At 44.1% G+C, this 14,798-nt stretch overlaps 1 protein-coding gene across 1 annotated transcript in view; it reads left to right on the top strand.

Annotated features, from left to right (window-relative positions):
- The window catches only part of egln1a (egl-9 family hypoxia-inducible factor 1a), a gene marked incomplete in the record, with an annotated part of 77,901 nt that overhangs the window by 28,251 nt on the left and 34,852 nt on the right, over nucleotides 1-14,798 (top strand). Inside the window, 1 exon segment of the mRNA XM_042305701.1 lies at nucleotides 3,505-3,623. Coding sequence (XP_042161635.1) covers nucleotides 3,505-3,623 — 119 coding nt within the window.

Below are 14,798 nucleotides of genomic sequence, written 5' to 3'. Positions count from 1 at the left end.
TAGGCACGGTGCTTGTTTATTAGGCACGGTGCTTTGTTTATTAGGCACGGTGCTTTGTTTATTAGGCACGGTGCTTTGTTTATTAGGCACGGTGCTTTGTTTATTAGGCACGGTGCTTTGTTTATTAGGCACGGTGCTTTGTTTATTAGGCACGGTGCTTTGTTTATTAGGCTGCTTTGTTTATTAGGCACGGTGCTTTGTTTATTAGGTACGGTGCTTTGTTTATTAGGCACGGTGCTTTGTTTATTAGGCACGGTGCTTTGTTTATTAGGCACGGTGCTTTGTTTATTAGGCACGGTGCTTTGTTTATTAGGCACGGTGCTTTGTTTATTAGGCACGGTGCTTTGTTTATTAGGCACGGTGCTTTCAGAAAGTATTCAGCCCCCTTGACTTTTTCCACATTTTGTTACATTACGGACTTATTTTAAAATAAAACCCCATAATGACAAAGCAAAAATAATATAAGTATTCAGACCCTTTACTCAGTACTTTGTTGAAGCACCTTTGGCAGCGATTACAGCCTCGACTCTTCTTGGTTATGATGCTACAAGCTTGGCACACCTGTATTTGGGGAGTTTCTCCCATTGTTCTGCAGATCCTCTCAAGCTCTGTCAGGTTGGATGGGGAGCGTCAATGCAAAAAATAAAGAACGCCTTTCAGCCTGTTTTCAGCACACAGCATGACATCACAATCTGATCTGATTATTCTGACCAATGACCAGTTATCTTTTTTTGCATATGTATCCTCCTACTCTTACCCTACGGCAGTGTTTTTTTTTAACTAGGGGTCGCCTGATTTGAAAATGGGGATTGATTGCCCTCGGTTCATAGAACCGGGGTTAAGTCCGTAACCTTCAGTAGCCGCTAGATGCGGTTGTCATGAACAAAGCCGTTTCTGTTTTCTTCCTACATATGTGGCTCTATCTTTTATAAAAGGTTTAAGTTACAAAATATTATGAGCCCATCACTGAAAGATCAGACTCTAAGGAACATGTGTGTGTCTGTCTCCCTCTACGAGCCACGCAGGACTCATTAGAACAGAGGACAAGACCTACATCAGACTGGGAAGGAAGTACAATCATCTTCCCAACGCCTTTCTGGTTCATTTCAGTCACTTAGTTCAAACCATACTTCCTTCAGTTGTAAATACTATCAATAGTACTGTCGGACTCATTTGTAATAGACTGTCATAGCTGTTGAGCACATCACTCTTTCACATGGTGGGGGTTGCGAATTATATTACGGCTTAGCAATTGGGATCGCAAGTGTAACGGATGTGAAACGGCTAGCTTAGTTAGCGGTGGTGCTGCTGGTGTAACGGATGTGAAACGGCTAGCTTAGTTAGCGGTGGTGCTGGTGGATAAACGGATGTGAAATGTGAAACTAGCTTAGTTAGCGGTGGTGCTGGTGTAACGGATGTGAAACGGCTGGTGTAGGATGTTAGTTAGCGGTGGTGCTGGTGTAACGGATGTGAAACGGCTAGCTTAGTTAGCAGTGGTGCTGGTGTAACGGATGTGAAACAGCTAGCTTAGTTAGCGGTGGTGCTGGTGTAACGGATGTGAAACGGCTAGCTTAGTTAGCGGTGGTGCTGGTGTAACGGATGTGAAACGGCTAGCTTAGTTAGCGGTGGTGCTGGTGTAACGGATGTGAAACGCTAAAGTTAGCGGTGGTGCTGGTGTAACGGATGTGAATCGGTGAAATAGCGTTACGTTACTGCTCTGAGACCTTGAAGCCACGGCTTTTGTGGAGCGATGGGTAACGATGCTTCGTGGGTGACTGTTGTTGATGTGTGCAGAGGGTCCCTGGTTCACGCCCGGGTATGGGCGAGGGGACGGTCTAAAGTTATACTGTTACACAGGCATCAACATCCAGAGTTGATTTTCTGGGCTCAACTAGAACCTCCAAACCAGTTCTAGACCACAGGGACTCAACTCAGAACCTCCAAACCAGTTCCGCTGTGTGTTTTCATTTTTCTCTTAATCAGGGACTCATTTAGACCTGGGACACCAGGAAGGTGATTCCCTTTAATCAGGGACTCATTTAGACCTGGGACACCAGGAAGGTGATTCCCCTTTAATCAGGGACTCATTTAGACCTGGGACACCAGGAAGGTGATTCCCCTTTAATCAGGGACTCATTTAGACCTGGGACACCAGGAAGGTGATTCCCCTTTAATCAGGGACTCATTTAGACCTGGGACACCAGGAAGGTGATTCCCCTTTAATCAGGGACTCATTTAGACCTGGGACACCAGGAAGGTGATTCCCCTTTAATCAGGGACTCATTTAGACCTGGGAAACCAGGAAGGTGATTCCCCTTTAATCAGGGACTCATTTAGACCTGGGACACCAGGAAGGTGATTCCCTTTAATCAGAGACTCATTTAGACCTGGGACACCAGGAAGGTGATTCCCCTTTAATCAGGGACTCATTTAGACCTGGGACACCAGGAAGGTGATTCCCCTTTAATCAGGGACTTTTAATCAGGGACTCATTTAGACCTGGGACACCAGGAAGGTGCAATGAATTACCAGGTAGAACAGAAGAAGAGCAGCAGGCTCTGGACCCCTGGTCTAGATGATCCTATCTGCCATCATGGCTGTGTAGGTAAATATATTTAAATGTGTATCATCAAGCCCACATGATCAGACTGAGCATGGCCAAAGGAGGCTCAGGGAAAATAAATGATAAAACATATATTTGGAGTTATTTTCACACAGTGAGCTTTTAAATCTACAATTAAAAGACTGCATGGGGGCATGTACTAGAAAAACATATTTGTGCATCAATAGGTTCATTTAGGGTGTGGTGTCTGGCTTGTCTACTATTCAGGCTTCCTGTTAGGGTGTGGTGTCTGGCTTGTCTACTATTCAGGCTTCCTGTTAGGGTGTGGTGTCTTCCTGTTAGGGTGTGGTGTCTACCTGTCAGGGTGTGGTGTCTGGCTTGTCTACTATTCAGGCTTCCTGTTAGGGTGTGGTGTCTACCTGTCAGGGTGTGGTGGTGTCTACCTGTCAGGGTGTGGTGTCTACCTGTCAGGGGGTGGTGTCTACCTGTCAGGGGGTGGTGTCTACCTGTCAGGGGGTGGTGTCTACCTGTCAGGGGTGGTGTCTACCTGTCAGGGGGTGGTGTCTACCTGTCAGGGGTGGTGGTCAGGGGTCTACCTGTCAGGGGTGGTGTCTACCTGTCAGGGGGTGGTGTCTACCTGTCAGGGGGTGGTGTCTACCTATAATTATGCAATTCTAAGGTTCTGCAACTTCCGTTGACATTTTTTTTTTTAAACATTCCAAATGATTTTTATTTGAATGTCTATTTTAGACTGTAACATCAATAACGGAGGGTGAAATAACGGGAGTGTGTGTGGGTCACCTTCCTAGGTCTAATCGTGAGGGACAGTTAATCGTGAGGGACAGTTAATGTTGGCATGAGTAATGGTATCACGTTCTTAAGTGTCAGGACTAATCATCTCCTTCCAAGGCAATCATATATGTTTCTGTTCTGTTGTCTAGGCGATGGTGGCGTGTTACCCAGGCAACGGGACCGGATACGTACGCCATGTGGACAATCCGAACGGAGATGGGCGATGTGTCACCTGTATATACTACCTAAATAAAGACTGGGACACCAAGGTACATTACTGTCTCCAGTTATACTGAAATGAACCCTCTAGCACAGAGACTGAGATACCACTTCCGGCGCCGACAGAGATGGCCGCCTCGCTCGCGTTCCTAGGAAACTATGCAGTGTTTTGTTTTTTACGTGTTATTTCTTACATTAGTACCCCAGGTCATCTTAGGTTTCATTACATACAGTCGAGAAGAGCTACTGAATATAAGATCAGCGTCAACTCACCATCAGTACGACCAAGAATATGTTTTTCGCGACGCGGATCCTGTGTTCTGCCTTTCAAACAGGACAGCGGAATGGTTCCCATGCAGCGACCCAAAAACGACACCGAAAAGAGGGAAACAAGGCGGTCTTCTGGTCAGACTCCGGAGACGGGCACATCGTGCACCACTCCCTAGCATTCTTCTCGCCAATGTCCAGTCTCTTGACAACAAGGTTGATGAAATCCGAGCAAGGGTAGCATTCCAGAGGGACATCAGAGACTGTAACGTTCTTTGCTTCACGGAAACATGGCTCACTGGAGAGACGCTATCGGAGGCGGTGCAGCCAGCGGGTTTCTCCACGCATCGCGCCGACAGAAACAAACATCTTTCTGGTAAGAAGAGGGGCGGGGGCGTATGCCTTATGGCTAACGAGACATGGTGTGATGAAAGAAACATACAGGAACTCAAATCCTTCTGTTCACCTGATTTAGAATTCCTCACAATCAAATGTAGACCGCATTATCTACCAAGAGAATTCTTTCGATTATAATCACAGCCGTATATATCCCCCAAGCAGACACATCGATGGCTCTGAACAAACTTTATTTGACTCTTTGCAAACTGGAATCCATTTATCCGGAGGCTGCATTCATTGTAGCTGGGGATTTTAACAAGGCTAATCTGAAAACAAGACTCCCTAAATTTTATCAGCATATCGATTGCGCAACCAGGGGTGGAAAACCTTGGATCATTGTTACTCTAACTTCCGCGACGCATATAAGGCCCTGCCCCGCCCTCCTTTCGGAAAAGCTGACCACGACTCCATTTTGTTGATCCCTGCCTACAGACAGAAACTAAAACAAGAGGCTCCCACGCTGAGGTCTGTCCAACGCTGGTCCGACCAAGCTGACTCCACACTCCAAGACTACTTCCATCACGTGGACTGGGATATGTTTCGTATTGCGTCAGATAACAATATTGACGAATACGCTGATTCGGTGTGCGAGTTCATTAGAACGTGCGTTGAAGATGTCGTTCCCATAGCAACGATTAAAACATTCCCTAACCAGAAACCGTGGATTGATGGCAGCGTTCGCGTGAAACTGAAAGCGCGAACCACTGCTTTTAATCTGGCAAGGTGACTGGTGACATGACCGAATACAAACAGTGCAGCTATTCCTCCGCAAGGCTATCAAACAAGCTAAGCGTCAGTACAGAGACAAATTAGAATCTCAATTCAACGGCTCAGACACAAGAGGCATGTGGCAGGGTCTACAGTCAATCACGGACTACAAGAAGAAATCCAGCCCAGTCACGGACCAGGATGTCTTGCTCCCAGGCAGACCAAATAACTTTTTGCCCGCTTTGAGGACAATACAGTGCCACTGACACGGCCTGCAACGAAAACATGCAGGACTCTCCTTCACTGCAGCCGAGGTGAGTAAGACATTTAAACGTGTTAACCCTCGCAAGGCTGCAGGCCCAGACGGCATCCCCAGCCGCGCCTCAGAGCATGCGCAGACCAGCTGGCCGGTGTGTTTACGGACATATTCAATCAATCCCTATACCAGTCTGCTGTTCCCACATGCTTCAAGAGGGCCACCATTGTTCCTGTTCCCAAGAAAGCTAAGGTAACTGAGCTAAACGACTACCGCCCCGTAGCACTCACTTCCGTCATCATGAAGTGCTTTGAGAGACTAGTCAAGGACCATATCACCTCCACCCTACCTGACACCCTAGACCCACTCCAATTTGCTTACCACCCAAATAGGTCCACAGACGATGCAATCTCAACCACACTGCACACTGCCCTAACCCATCTGGACAAGAGGAATACCTATGTGAGAATGCTGTTCATCGACTACAGCTCGTCATTCAACACCATAGTACCCTCCAAGCTCGTCATCAAGCTCGAGACCCTGGGTCTCGACCCCGCCCCTGTGCAACTGGGTACTGGACTTCCTGACGGGCCGCCCCCAGGTGGGGAGGGTAGGCAACAACATCTCCACCCCGCTGATCATCAACACTGGGGACCCACAAGGGTGCGTTCTGAGCCCTCTCCTGTACTCCCTGTTCACCCACGACTGCGTGGCCACGCACGCTCCAACTCAATCATCAAGTTTGCGGACGACACAACAGTGGAAGGCTTGATTACCAACAACGACGAGACGGCCTACAGGGAGGAGGTGAGGGCCCTCGGAGTGTGGTGTCAGGAAAATAACCTCACACTCAACGTCAACAAAACTAAGGAGATGATTGTGGACTTCAGGAAACCAGAGGAAACACCCCTATTCGCATCGATGGAACAGTAGTGGAGAGGGTAGTAAGTTTTAAGTTCCTCGGCGTACACATCACAGACAAACTGAATTGGTCCACCCACACAGACAGCATCGTGAAGAAGGCGCAGCAGCGCCTCTTCAACCTCAGGAGGCTGAAGAAATTCGGCTTGTCACCAAAAGTACTCTTCTACTTTTTCTAAAAGCAAACTTCTACAGATGCACAATCGAGAGCATCCTGGCGGGCTGTATCACCGCCTGGTACGGCAACTGCTCCGCCCACAACCGTAAGGCTCTCCAGAGGGTAGTGAGGTCTGCACAACGCATCACCGGGGCAAACTACCTGCCCTCCAGGACACCTACACCACCCGATGTTACAGGAAGGCCATAAAGATCATCAAGGACATCAACCACCCGAGCCACTGCCTGTTCACCCCGCTATCATCCAGAAGGCGAGGTCAGTACAGGTGCATCAAAGCTGGGACCGAGAGACTGAAAAACAGCTTCTATCTCAAGGCCATCAGACTGTTAAACAGCCACCACTAACATTGAGTGGCTCCTGCCAACAACACACTGCCACTGACACTGTTTCAACTCCAGCCACTTTAATAATGGGAATTGATGGGAAATTATGTAAATTCATATATCACTAGCCACTTTAAACCCTTAACTGCTATAAGACAGTAGTATTGGAATGTTACTTACCCTACATTATTCATCTCATATGCATACTAGAATATACATTTCGTACACTCGCATATAATCTGACTGCATGTGTATGTAATAAAATTTGATTTGATTTGACCAGGTGTATATTACTGTCTACAGCCACTTTAACTATGCCACTTTGTTTACATACTGAGATCCAAGGTATTAAATATACTGTCTACAGTTATACTGATACCATCTACTGTATCTTGCCTATGCTGCTCTGTACCATCACTCATTCAATATCCTTATGTACATATTCTTTATCCCCATTACACTGTGTATAAGACAGTAGTTTGTGGAATTGTTAGTTAGATTACTTGTTTGGTTATTACTGCATTGTCAGAACTAGAAGATCTCAAGTTTTGGTCAGGTGTCTGGTGTTTATTGACTCTAGTTTGTGGTCATCTGCTAATCTCATGTGGTATGTGACAAATAAAAGTTTGAGGTTTGATTTGATCCAAGGTTGTTAAATATTACTGTCTACAGTTATACTGAAATGAACACTCTAGTTTGTGGTCAGAGTGAGATACCTAGTTTGTGGTCTAAATTTACTGTCTACAGTTATACCTGAAATGAACCCTCTAGCACTGAGACTGAGATACTCTAGTTTGTATTAAATATTACTGTCTCAGTTATACTGAAATGAACCCTCTAGTTTGTGGTCTGGTGTTTAAGATCCTTTTGGGTTTGACCAGAGCCAAGTTTGGGAATAGGGTGAGATCTCTAGTTTGTGCCCGGCATCCTGAATGGGACTGGTGTTTATTGATCTCTAGTTTGTGGTCAGGTGTCTGGTGTTTATTGATCTGTAGTTTGTCTGGTGTTTATTGATCTCTAGGTGTCTGGTGTTTATAGATCTGTAGTTTGTGGTCTGGTGTTTATTGATCTCTAGTTTGTCTGGTGTTTATTGATCTCTAGTTTGTGGTCTGGTGTTTATTGATCTCTAGTGTCTGGTGTTTATTGATCTCTAGTTTGTGGTCTGGTGTTTATTGATCTCTAGTTTGTGGTCTGGTGTTTATTGATCTCTAGTTTGTGGTCAGGTGTCTGTTTGTGGTCTTGTCTATTGATCTCTAGTTTGTGGTCAGGTGTCTGGTGTTTATTGATCTCTAGATGTGTGTAGAGAACAGCCTATCATATCGTAGTATTAAACAGCCTGTGTATTAACATGTGTGTAGAGAACAGCCTATCATATCGTAGTATTAACATGTGTGTAGAGAACAGCCTATCATATCGTAGTATTAACATGTGTGTAGAGAACGGCCTATCATATCGTAGTATTAACATGTGTAGAGAACAGCCTATCATATCGTAGTATTAACATGTGTGAGAACGGCCTATCATATCATGTAGTATTAACATGTGTGTAGAGAACAGCCTATCATATCGTAGTATTAACATGTGTGTAGAGAACGGCCTATCATATCGTAGTATTAACATGTGTGTAGAGAACAGCCTATCATATCGTAGTATTAACGGCCTATCATATCGTAGTAGAGAAGAACAGCCTATCATATCGTAGTATTAACATGTGTGTAGAGAACAGCCTATCATATCGTAGATGTGAAAGGTTGAATGCGAGTCTGGGTTCTTTTATCCAAACTAACTCTTTTCCTGTTAGATTATTCTTCTGATTGCTCAGCAGGAAAGACCGTTCCCACGCCGCTTCCTATCCACAGCTCTCCTCCCTAAGTCCTCCACCACTTGAGTGTCCCAAATGGCACCCTATTCCCTAGACTGTCACTTCTTGGTCAACAGTAGTTCATTCTTAAGGGACTAGGGAGCCATTTGGAACACAGACCCAGAAGGTGGAACGGTCTTTTCTTCTCTTTTCTAGTTCCATGTTTGTAACTGATTCAGCCGTAGGTCCTTTAAATGGCCTTCTCATCCTTTCAAACAGTTTGTTGCTCTTAGTGCTGCTATGATCTGTCTGTAGTCAAACCCATTTATTTTAACTTGTAGTCAAACCCATTTATTTCTATAGCAGAGTACTAAATACATGTGTCATCTGTCATTCTATTGTTGTGGTCTGTTCTAGGAACATGGGGATATTTTGATTGATTGTTTGATTGATTGATATGTTCTGTTCCAGGAACATGGGGTGTTCTGCGTATCTTCCCAGAGGGTAAAGCTCAGTTTGCCGACATCGAGCCTAAGTTTGACCGGTTGCTGTTTTTCTGGTCAGACAGACGGAACCCACACGAGGTCCAGCCCGCCCACGCTATCAGGTTAGTACCTTACCTGGTCAAGTTAAACTAACTAAAATAACAACCTGGTCAAGTTAAACTAACTAAAATGTAACTAACTAAAACACCTTTATAACACATCTTATAACACACCTTTATAACACACCTATATAACACACTTTTATAACACACCTTTATAACACACCTTTATAACACACCTTTATAACACACCTGTATAACACACCTGTATAACACACCTTTATAACTTTTCTTATAACACACATTTAACACACCTTTATAACTTTTCTTATAACACACCTTTATAACACACCTTTTTTTCTTATAACACACCTTTATAACACACCTTTATAACACACCTTAACTTTTCTTATAACACACCTTTATAACACACCTTTATAACACACCTTTATAACACACCTTTATAACTTTTCTTAACACACCTTATAACACACCTTTATAAACACACCTTTATAACACAACATTTATAACACACCTTTATAACTTTTCTTATACACACCTGTATAACACAACCTGTATAACACACCTTATAACTCATAACACACCTTTTAACACACCTTTATAACACACCTTTATAACACACCTTTATATCTTTTCTTATAACAACTTTATAACTCACCTGTATAACACCCGCTCAACCCTCAGCCACCCTCAACTCACAAACAGCTTATAACACACCCTCACCTGTATCACCTGTCCAGAACTTGGTCTATTATCTCTGGTGTCTCCCTCCCAGAGATGTCAATTCTGACCTCTTCTTCTCCAGGTATGCCATCACAGTGTGGTATTTTGATGCTGATGAGCGAGCCAGGGCTAAAGAGAAATACCTGACAGGTAAACCTCTTACTATGAGGATATCACTGTATGTACCGTAAAACTTTCATTAATTGCCCAGGCATTTATTTAATTCAATGATTGAACACAACAGGCGCTTATTAGAGACAGGCTTCTATTTGAGACCGGCGCTTATTCTATTTAGAGACAGGCTTCTATTTAGAGACAGGCTTATATTTAGAGACAGGTTTTCGATTTAGAGACAGGCTTCTATTTAGAGACAGGCTTCTATTTAGAGACAGGCTTCTATTTAGAGACAGGCTTCTATTTAGAGACAGGCTTCTATTTAGAGACAGGCTTCTATTTAGAGACAGGCTTCGATTTAGAGACAGGCTTCGATTTAGAGACAGGCTTCGATTTAGAGACATTTAGAGACAGGCTTCGATTTGAGACAGGCTTCGATTTGAGACAGGCTTCTATTTAGAGACAGGCTTCAATTTAGAGACAGGCTTCGATTTGAGACAGGCTTCTATTTAGAGACAGGCTTCTATTTCCTTAAAGCACATAACTTTTTCTCAATAAAATGTTGAAAAGGCCAACCTACTGTTTATTGTTACCAGTATAAACATTATAATAACACTATTATTATCTATCGCAGATCAGACTTACAAAGACTAGGCTGTCTATCATACACCCATGAATTTAATGTTGCGTTTTCTTTTTTGGTGGCGCCATGGCAACGATGACATAAAAAAAATTTTACAAATGTTTTTAATGCACATGCCTGTGGAAATATAATAATTGTGTCCATGGTAACCTGGTAAACACTTTATTTCGACCCTGTGTTTATTTGAAACAGCCGTTTATTGCTGAAATGTGTGCCGATGCCCAGCTTTTAAAAGGGACAGGCGGCTGTTTGAGACTCTGCGTTTAATTCAAGTTTTATGTTAAACACCTTTCCACAAACCTGACAAGTGAGAATCATCTCACTGTCAGCCCCTACTCTAAGTCTGACTCTCTGACTCTCTGTCTGTCTCTGTGTGTGTGTCTGTCTGTCTCTGTGTGTGTCTGTCTGTCTCTGTGTGTGTCTGTCTGTGTGTCTGTCTGTCTGTGTGTTGTCTGTCTCTGTGTGTTTCCAGGAGCTGGAGAGAAAGGAGTGAAGGTGGAACTGAACAAACCATCAGACCCCAGCTAGTGAGAGAGGAGAGCGGAGAAAAGAGAGAAGAGAGGAGGGAGGAGACCAGAGGAGGGAGGGAGAGAGGAGGAGACAGGAGGAGAGGGGAGGAGACACCCCATCTACCAGCCAAGACCCCCCCCTCCAGCCATGAAGTGCTAATCCCTGAGAAGGGAGGGGGAGAGAGAGGGAGACGTTTTCTGAGCTCTACCTGATTCCACTGACCTTGAATGTCATGACGTCACAGTACTGCAGGAGAGACTGTCCAACTGTAGTGCCCCTGAGAGAATATCCATTGAACATTCTGTTGTGGTCAAATGTTGCACCATGTTCTGGGACAGAGGCGGTTTTTGAAGAGAATGCAGAAAAAGAAGCTGCCATTTAGAGAACGCTTTGAGCTTCAGGATCCAACTGACCCCTGAGAGACTGTTATTCTGTTGTCTTTTACCATGTTCTGGTATTGAGCATCAGGATCCAACTGACCCGTGAGAGACTGTTATTCTGTTGTCTTTTACCATGTTCTGGTTTTGAGCTTCAGGATCCAACTGACCCCTGAGAGACTCTGTTGTCTTTTACCATGTTCTGGTTTTGAGCATCAGGTTGACCCCCTTCTGTTGTCTTTTACCATGTTCTGGTTTTGTGGTTGATTCCTTAGAGAGTCCATACTGACGAACTCTGAGTTAACCGTATTGCGAGTGCGTCTCGGAAGCAAGGCTTCTAATTGGGACAGCTAACTTAGTTTTAAAAGGTTTAAGGGTTCATTCAGAGTTCGTAAGTATGGACCCACTGTGTTTTGCTTGTTGTGTTGATGCTGTTTACAAGGAATAAGCTGTTTTAAGCTTTTTGTTCAATGAGCTTGTGAAGGTTTTTTAATTAAATGAGGAGAGATCTCAATTAAAATAGTTTTTGGTAACATGAGAGATCTCAATTAAAATAGTTTTCGATAACATGAGGAGAGATCTCAATTAAAAAGTTTTTGATAACATGAGGAGATCTCATTTTTAAAGGTTTTTGATAACATGAGGAGAGACCTCAATAAAAAAATTGGAACGTATTTTTGTCATGTTTTATGTATCTTTAGTCACTGCACAGTGAAGTGCCTCTCTCCCTCCCTCTCTCCCTCCTCTCCCCTCCTCTCACTCTCCCTCCTCTCTCTCGCTCTCTCCCTCCTCTCTCACTCTCCCTCCTCTCTCGCTCTTCTCTCGCTCCTCTTCTCACGCTCTCTCCTCTCTCTCTCTCCCTCGCTCTCTCGCTCTCTCTCCCTTCTCACGCTCTCTCCCTCCTCTCTCCCCTCTCTCCCTCCTCCCTCTCTCTCACTCTTCTCTCGCTCCTCTCTCTCTCCCTCTTCTCACGCTCTCTCCCTCCTCACGCTCTCTCCCTCCTCTCCTCCCCCTCTTCTCTCGCTCTCTCCCTCTCACTCTCCCTCCTCTCTCGCTCGTCTCTCTCGCTCTCTCCCCCTCATCTCTCGCTCTCTCCCTCTTTCTCCCTTTCTCTCTTTTGATATGCAACAAATGATGCTTGGTTGATGACATACTGTACCAGTAGGAGTTCCTTTAGTTGTCCCGTTCTGCCAACTAAAGGTAGAATCAAGACTTGAGCTCACTGACTTTCTGGGAACATACTGTAGTCAGCTCCATCACAATCATGGAATGAAAGATGTCATTTGTTCAGAGGAGTGAAATGATGTTCATGTGAACTAATCGAGTCCACCAATACCAACTAACAGTTTTAATGTAGTTTAATGTACTGAGGATAATAGCGGACGATATTGCCACTCCTTTTTGCCATATTTTCAATTTAAGCCTACCAAAAAGTGTGTCCCCTCAGGCCTGGAGGGAAGCAAAATTAATTATGCTACCTGAGAATAGTAAAGCCCCCTTTACTAGCTCAAATAGCCAACCAATCAGCCTGTTACCAACCCTTAGTAAACTTTTGGAAAAAATTGTGTTTGACCAGATACAATGCTATTTTACAGTAAACAAATTAACAAACTTTCAGCACGCTTATAGGGAAGGACACTCAACAAGTACCTACACAAAATAAAAATAAGCTTTTTTAAAAATCTGTATTTAACCATGCAAGTCAGTTAGAAAAAATCTTATTTACAATGACGGCCGACCCCAGCCAAACCCTATCCACGCTGTGCCCTCCTATGGGACTCCCAATCACGGACGGTTGTGATACAGCCTGGAATCGAACCAGGATCTGTAGTGACGCTCTAGCACTGCGATGCAGTGCCTTAGACCGCTGCACCACTCAGAAGCCCCTTTGACAATTACTGTGGGGCTGTCTTGTTAGACTTCAGTGCGGCTTTGACATTATTAATCAGTCTACTGCTGGAAAACGTATGTGTTATGGCTTTACACCCCTGCTATAATGTGGATAAAGAGTTACCTGTCTAACAGAACACAGAGGGTGTTCTTTAATGGAAGCCTCTCCAACATAACTGGTAAAATCAGGAATTCCTCAGGGCAGCTGTCTAGGCCCCTTCCTTTTTTCCCATCTGGCTCAAATTGGAGGAGAGATTGACTTCATAACTACTGGTATTTGTGAGAGGTATTGACATGTTGAATGAACCGAGCTGCCTGTTTAAACTACTAGCACACAGCTCGGACACCCATGCATACCCCACAAGACATGCCACCAGAGGTCTCTTCACAGTCCCCAAGTCCAGAAGAGACGATGGGAGGCACACAGTACTACATAGAGCCATGACTACATGGAACTCTATTCCACAGTACTACATAGAGCCATGACTACATGGAACTCTATTCCACAGTACTACATAGAGCCATGACTACATGGAACTCTATGTACTACATAGAACTACATGGAACTCTATTCCACAGTACTACATAGAGCCATGAACTATTCACAGTACTACATAGAGCCATGAACTGGAACTCTATTCCACAGTACTACATAGAGCCATGACTACATGGAGAGCCATGACTACATGGAACTCTATTCCACATCAGGTAACTGATGCAGCAGTAGAATCATGTTTAAAAAAAACATAAAAATACACCTTATGTAACAGCGGGGACTGTGAAGCAACACAAACATAGGCATAGACACATGTATACACACACATGATAACATACACACTATACACATACGTACACATGGATGTTGTGTTGTAGATATGTGGTAGTGGAGTAGGGGCATCAGGGCACACACTTACTGTGTTGTGAAATCTGTTATGAATGTTTTTTTAAATGTATACCTGACTTAATTTTGTCGGACCCCAGGAAGAGAAGCTACTGCCTTGGCAGAAACTAATGGGGAAACTTAGCTGCTGCCTTGGCATGGGGATCCAGGAAGATAAACTAAAACCCCAGGAAGATTAGCTGCTGCCTTGGCAGGAACTAATGGGGATCCATAATAAACCCCAGGAAGATTAGCTGCTGCCTTGGCAGAAACTAATGGGGATCCATAATAAACCCAGGAAGATTAGCTGCTGCCTTGGCAGGAACTAATGGGGATCCATAATAAACCCCCAGGAAGAGTAGCTACTGCCTTGGCAGAAACTAATGGGGATCCATAATAAACTCAGGAAGAGAAGCTGCTGCCTTGGCAGGAACTAATGGGGATCCATAATAAACCCCAGGAAGAGTAGCTACTGCCTTGGCAGAAACTAATGGGGATCCATAATAAACTCAGGAAGAGAAGCTGCTGCCTTGGCAGGAACTAATGGGGATCTTTAATAAATACAATTACAAAGTATATATTAATTACAAAGTATATCTTAATTACAAATGTGAAACCATTTTGAGTTCCAGAGAGGCACAGTCAAATAGTGTAAAATAAGTGTAAAAT

Source organism: Oncorhynchus tshawytscha, linkage group LG24, assembly GCF_018296145.1.
Source record: "Oncorhynchus tshawytscha isolate Ot180627B linkage group LG24, Otsh_v2.0, whole genome shotgun sequence".
Classification (NCBI taxonomy): Eukaryota; Metazoa; Chordata; class Actinopteri; order Salmoniformes; family Salmonidae; genus Oncorhynchus; species Oncorhynchus tshawytscha.
This window is presented reverse-complemented; position numbering and strand designations above follow the sequence as displayed.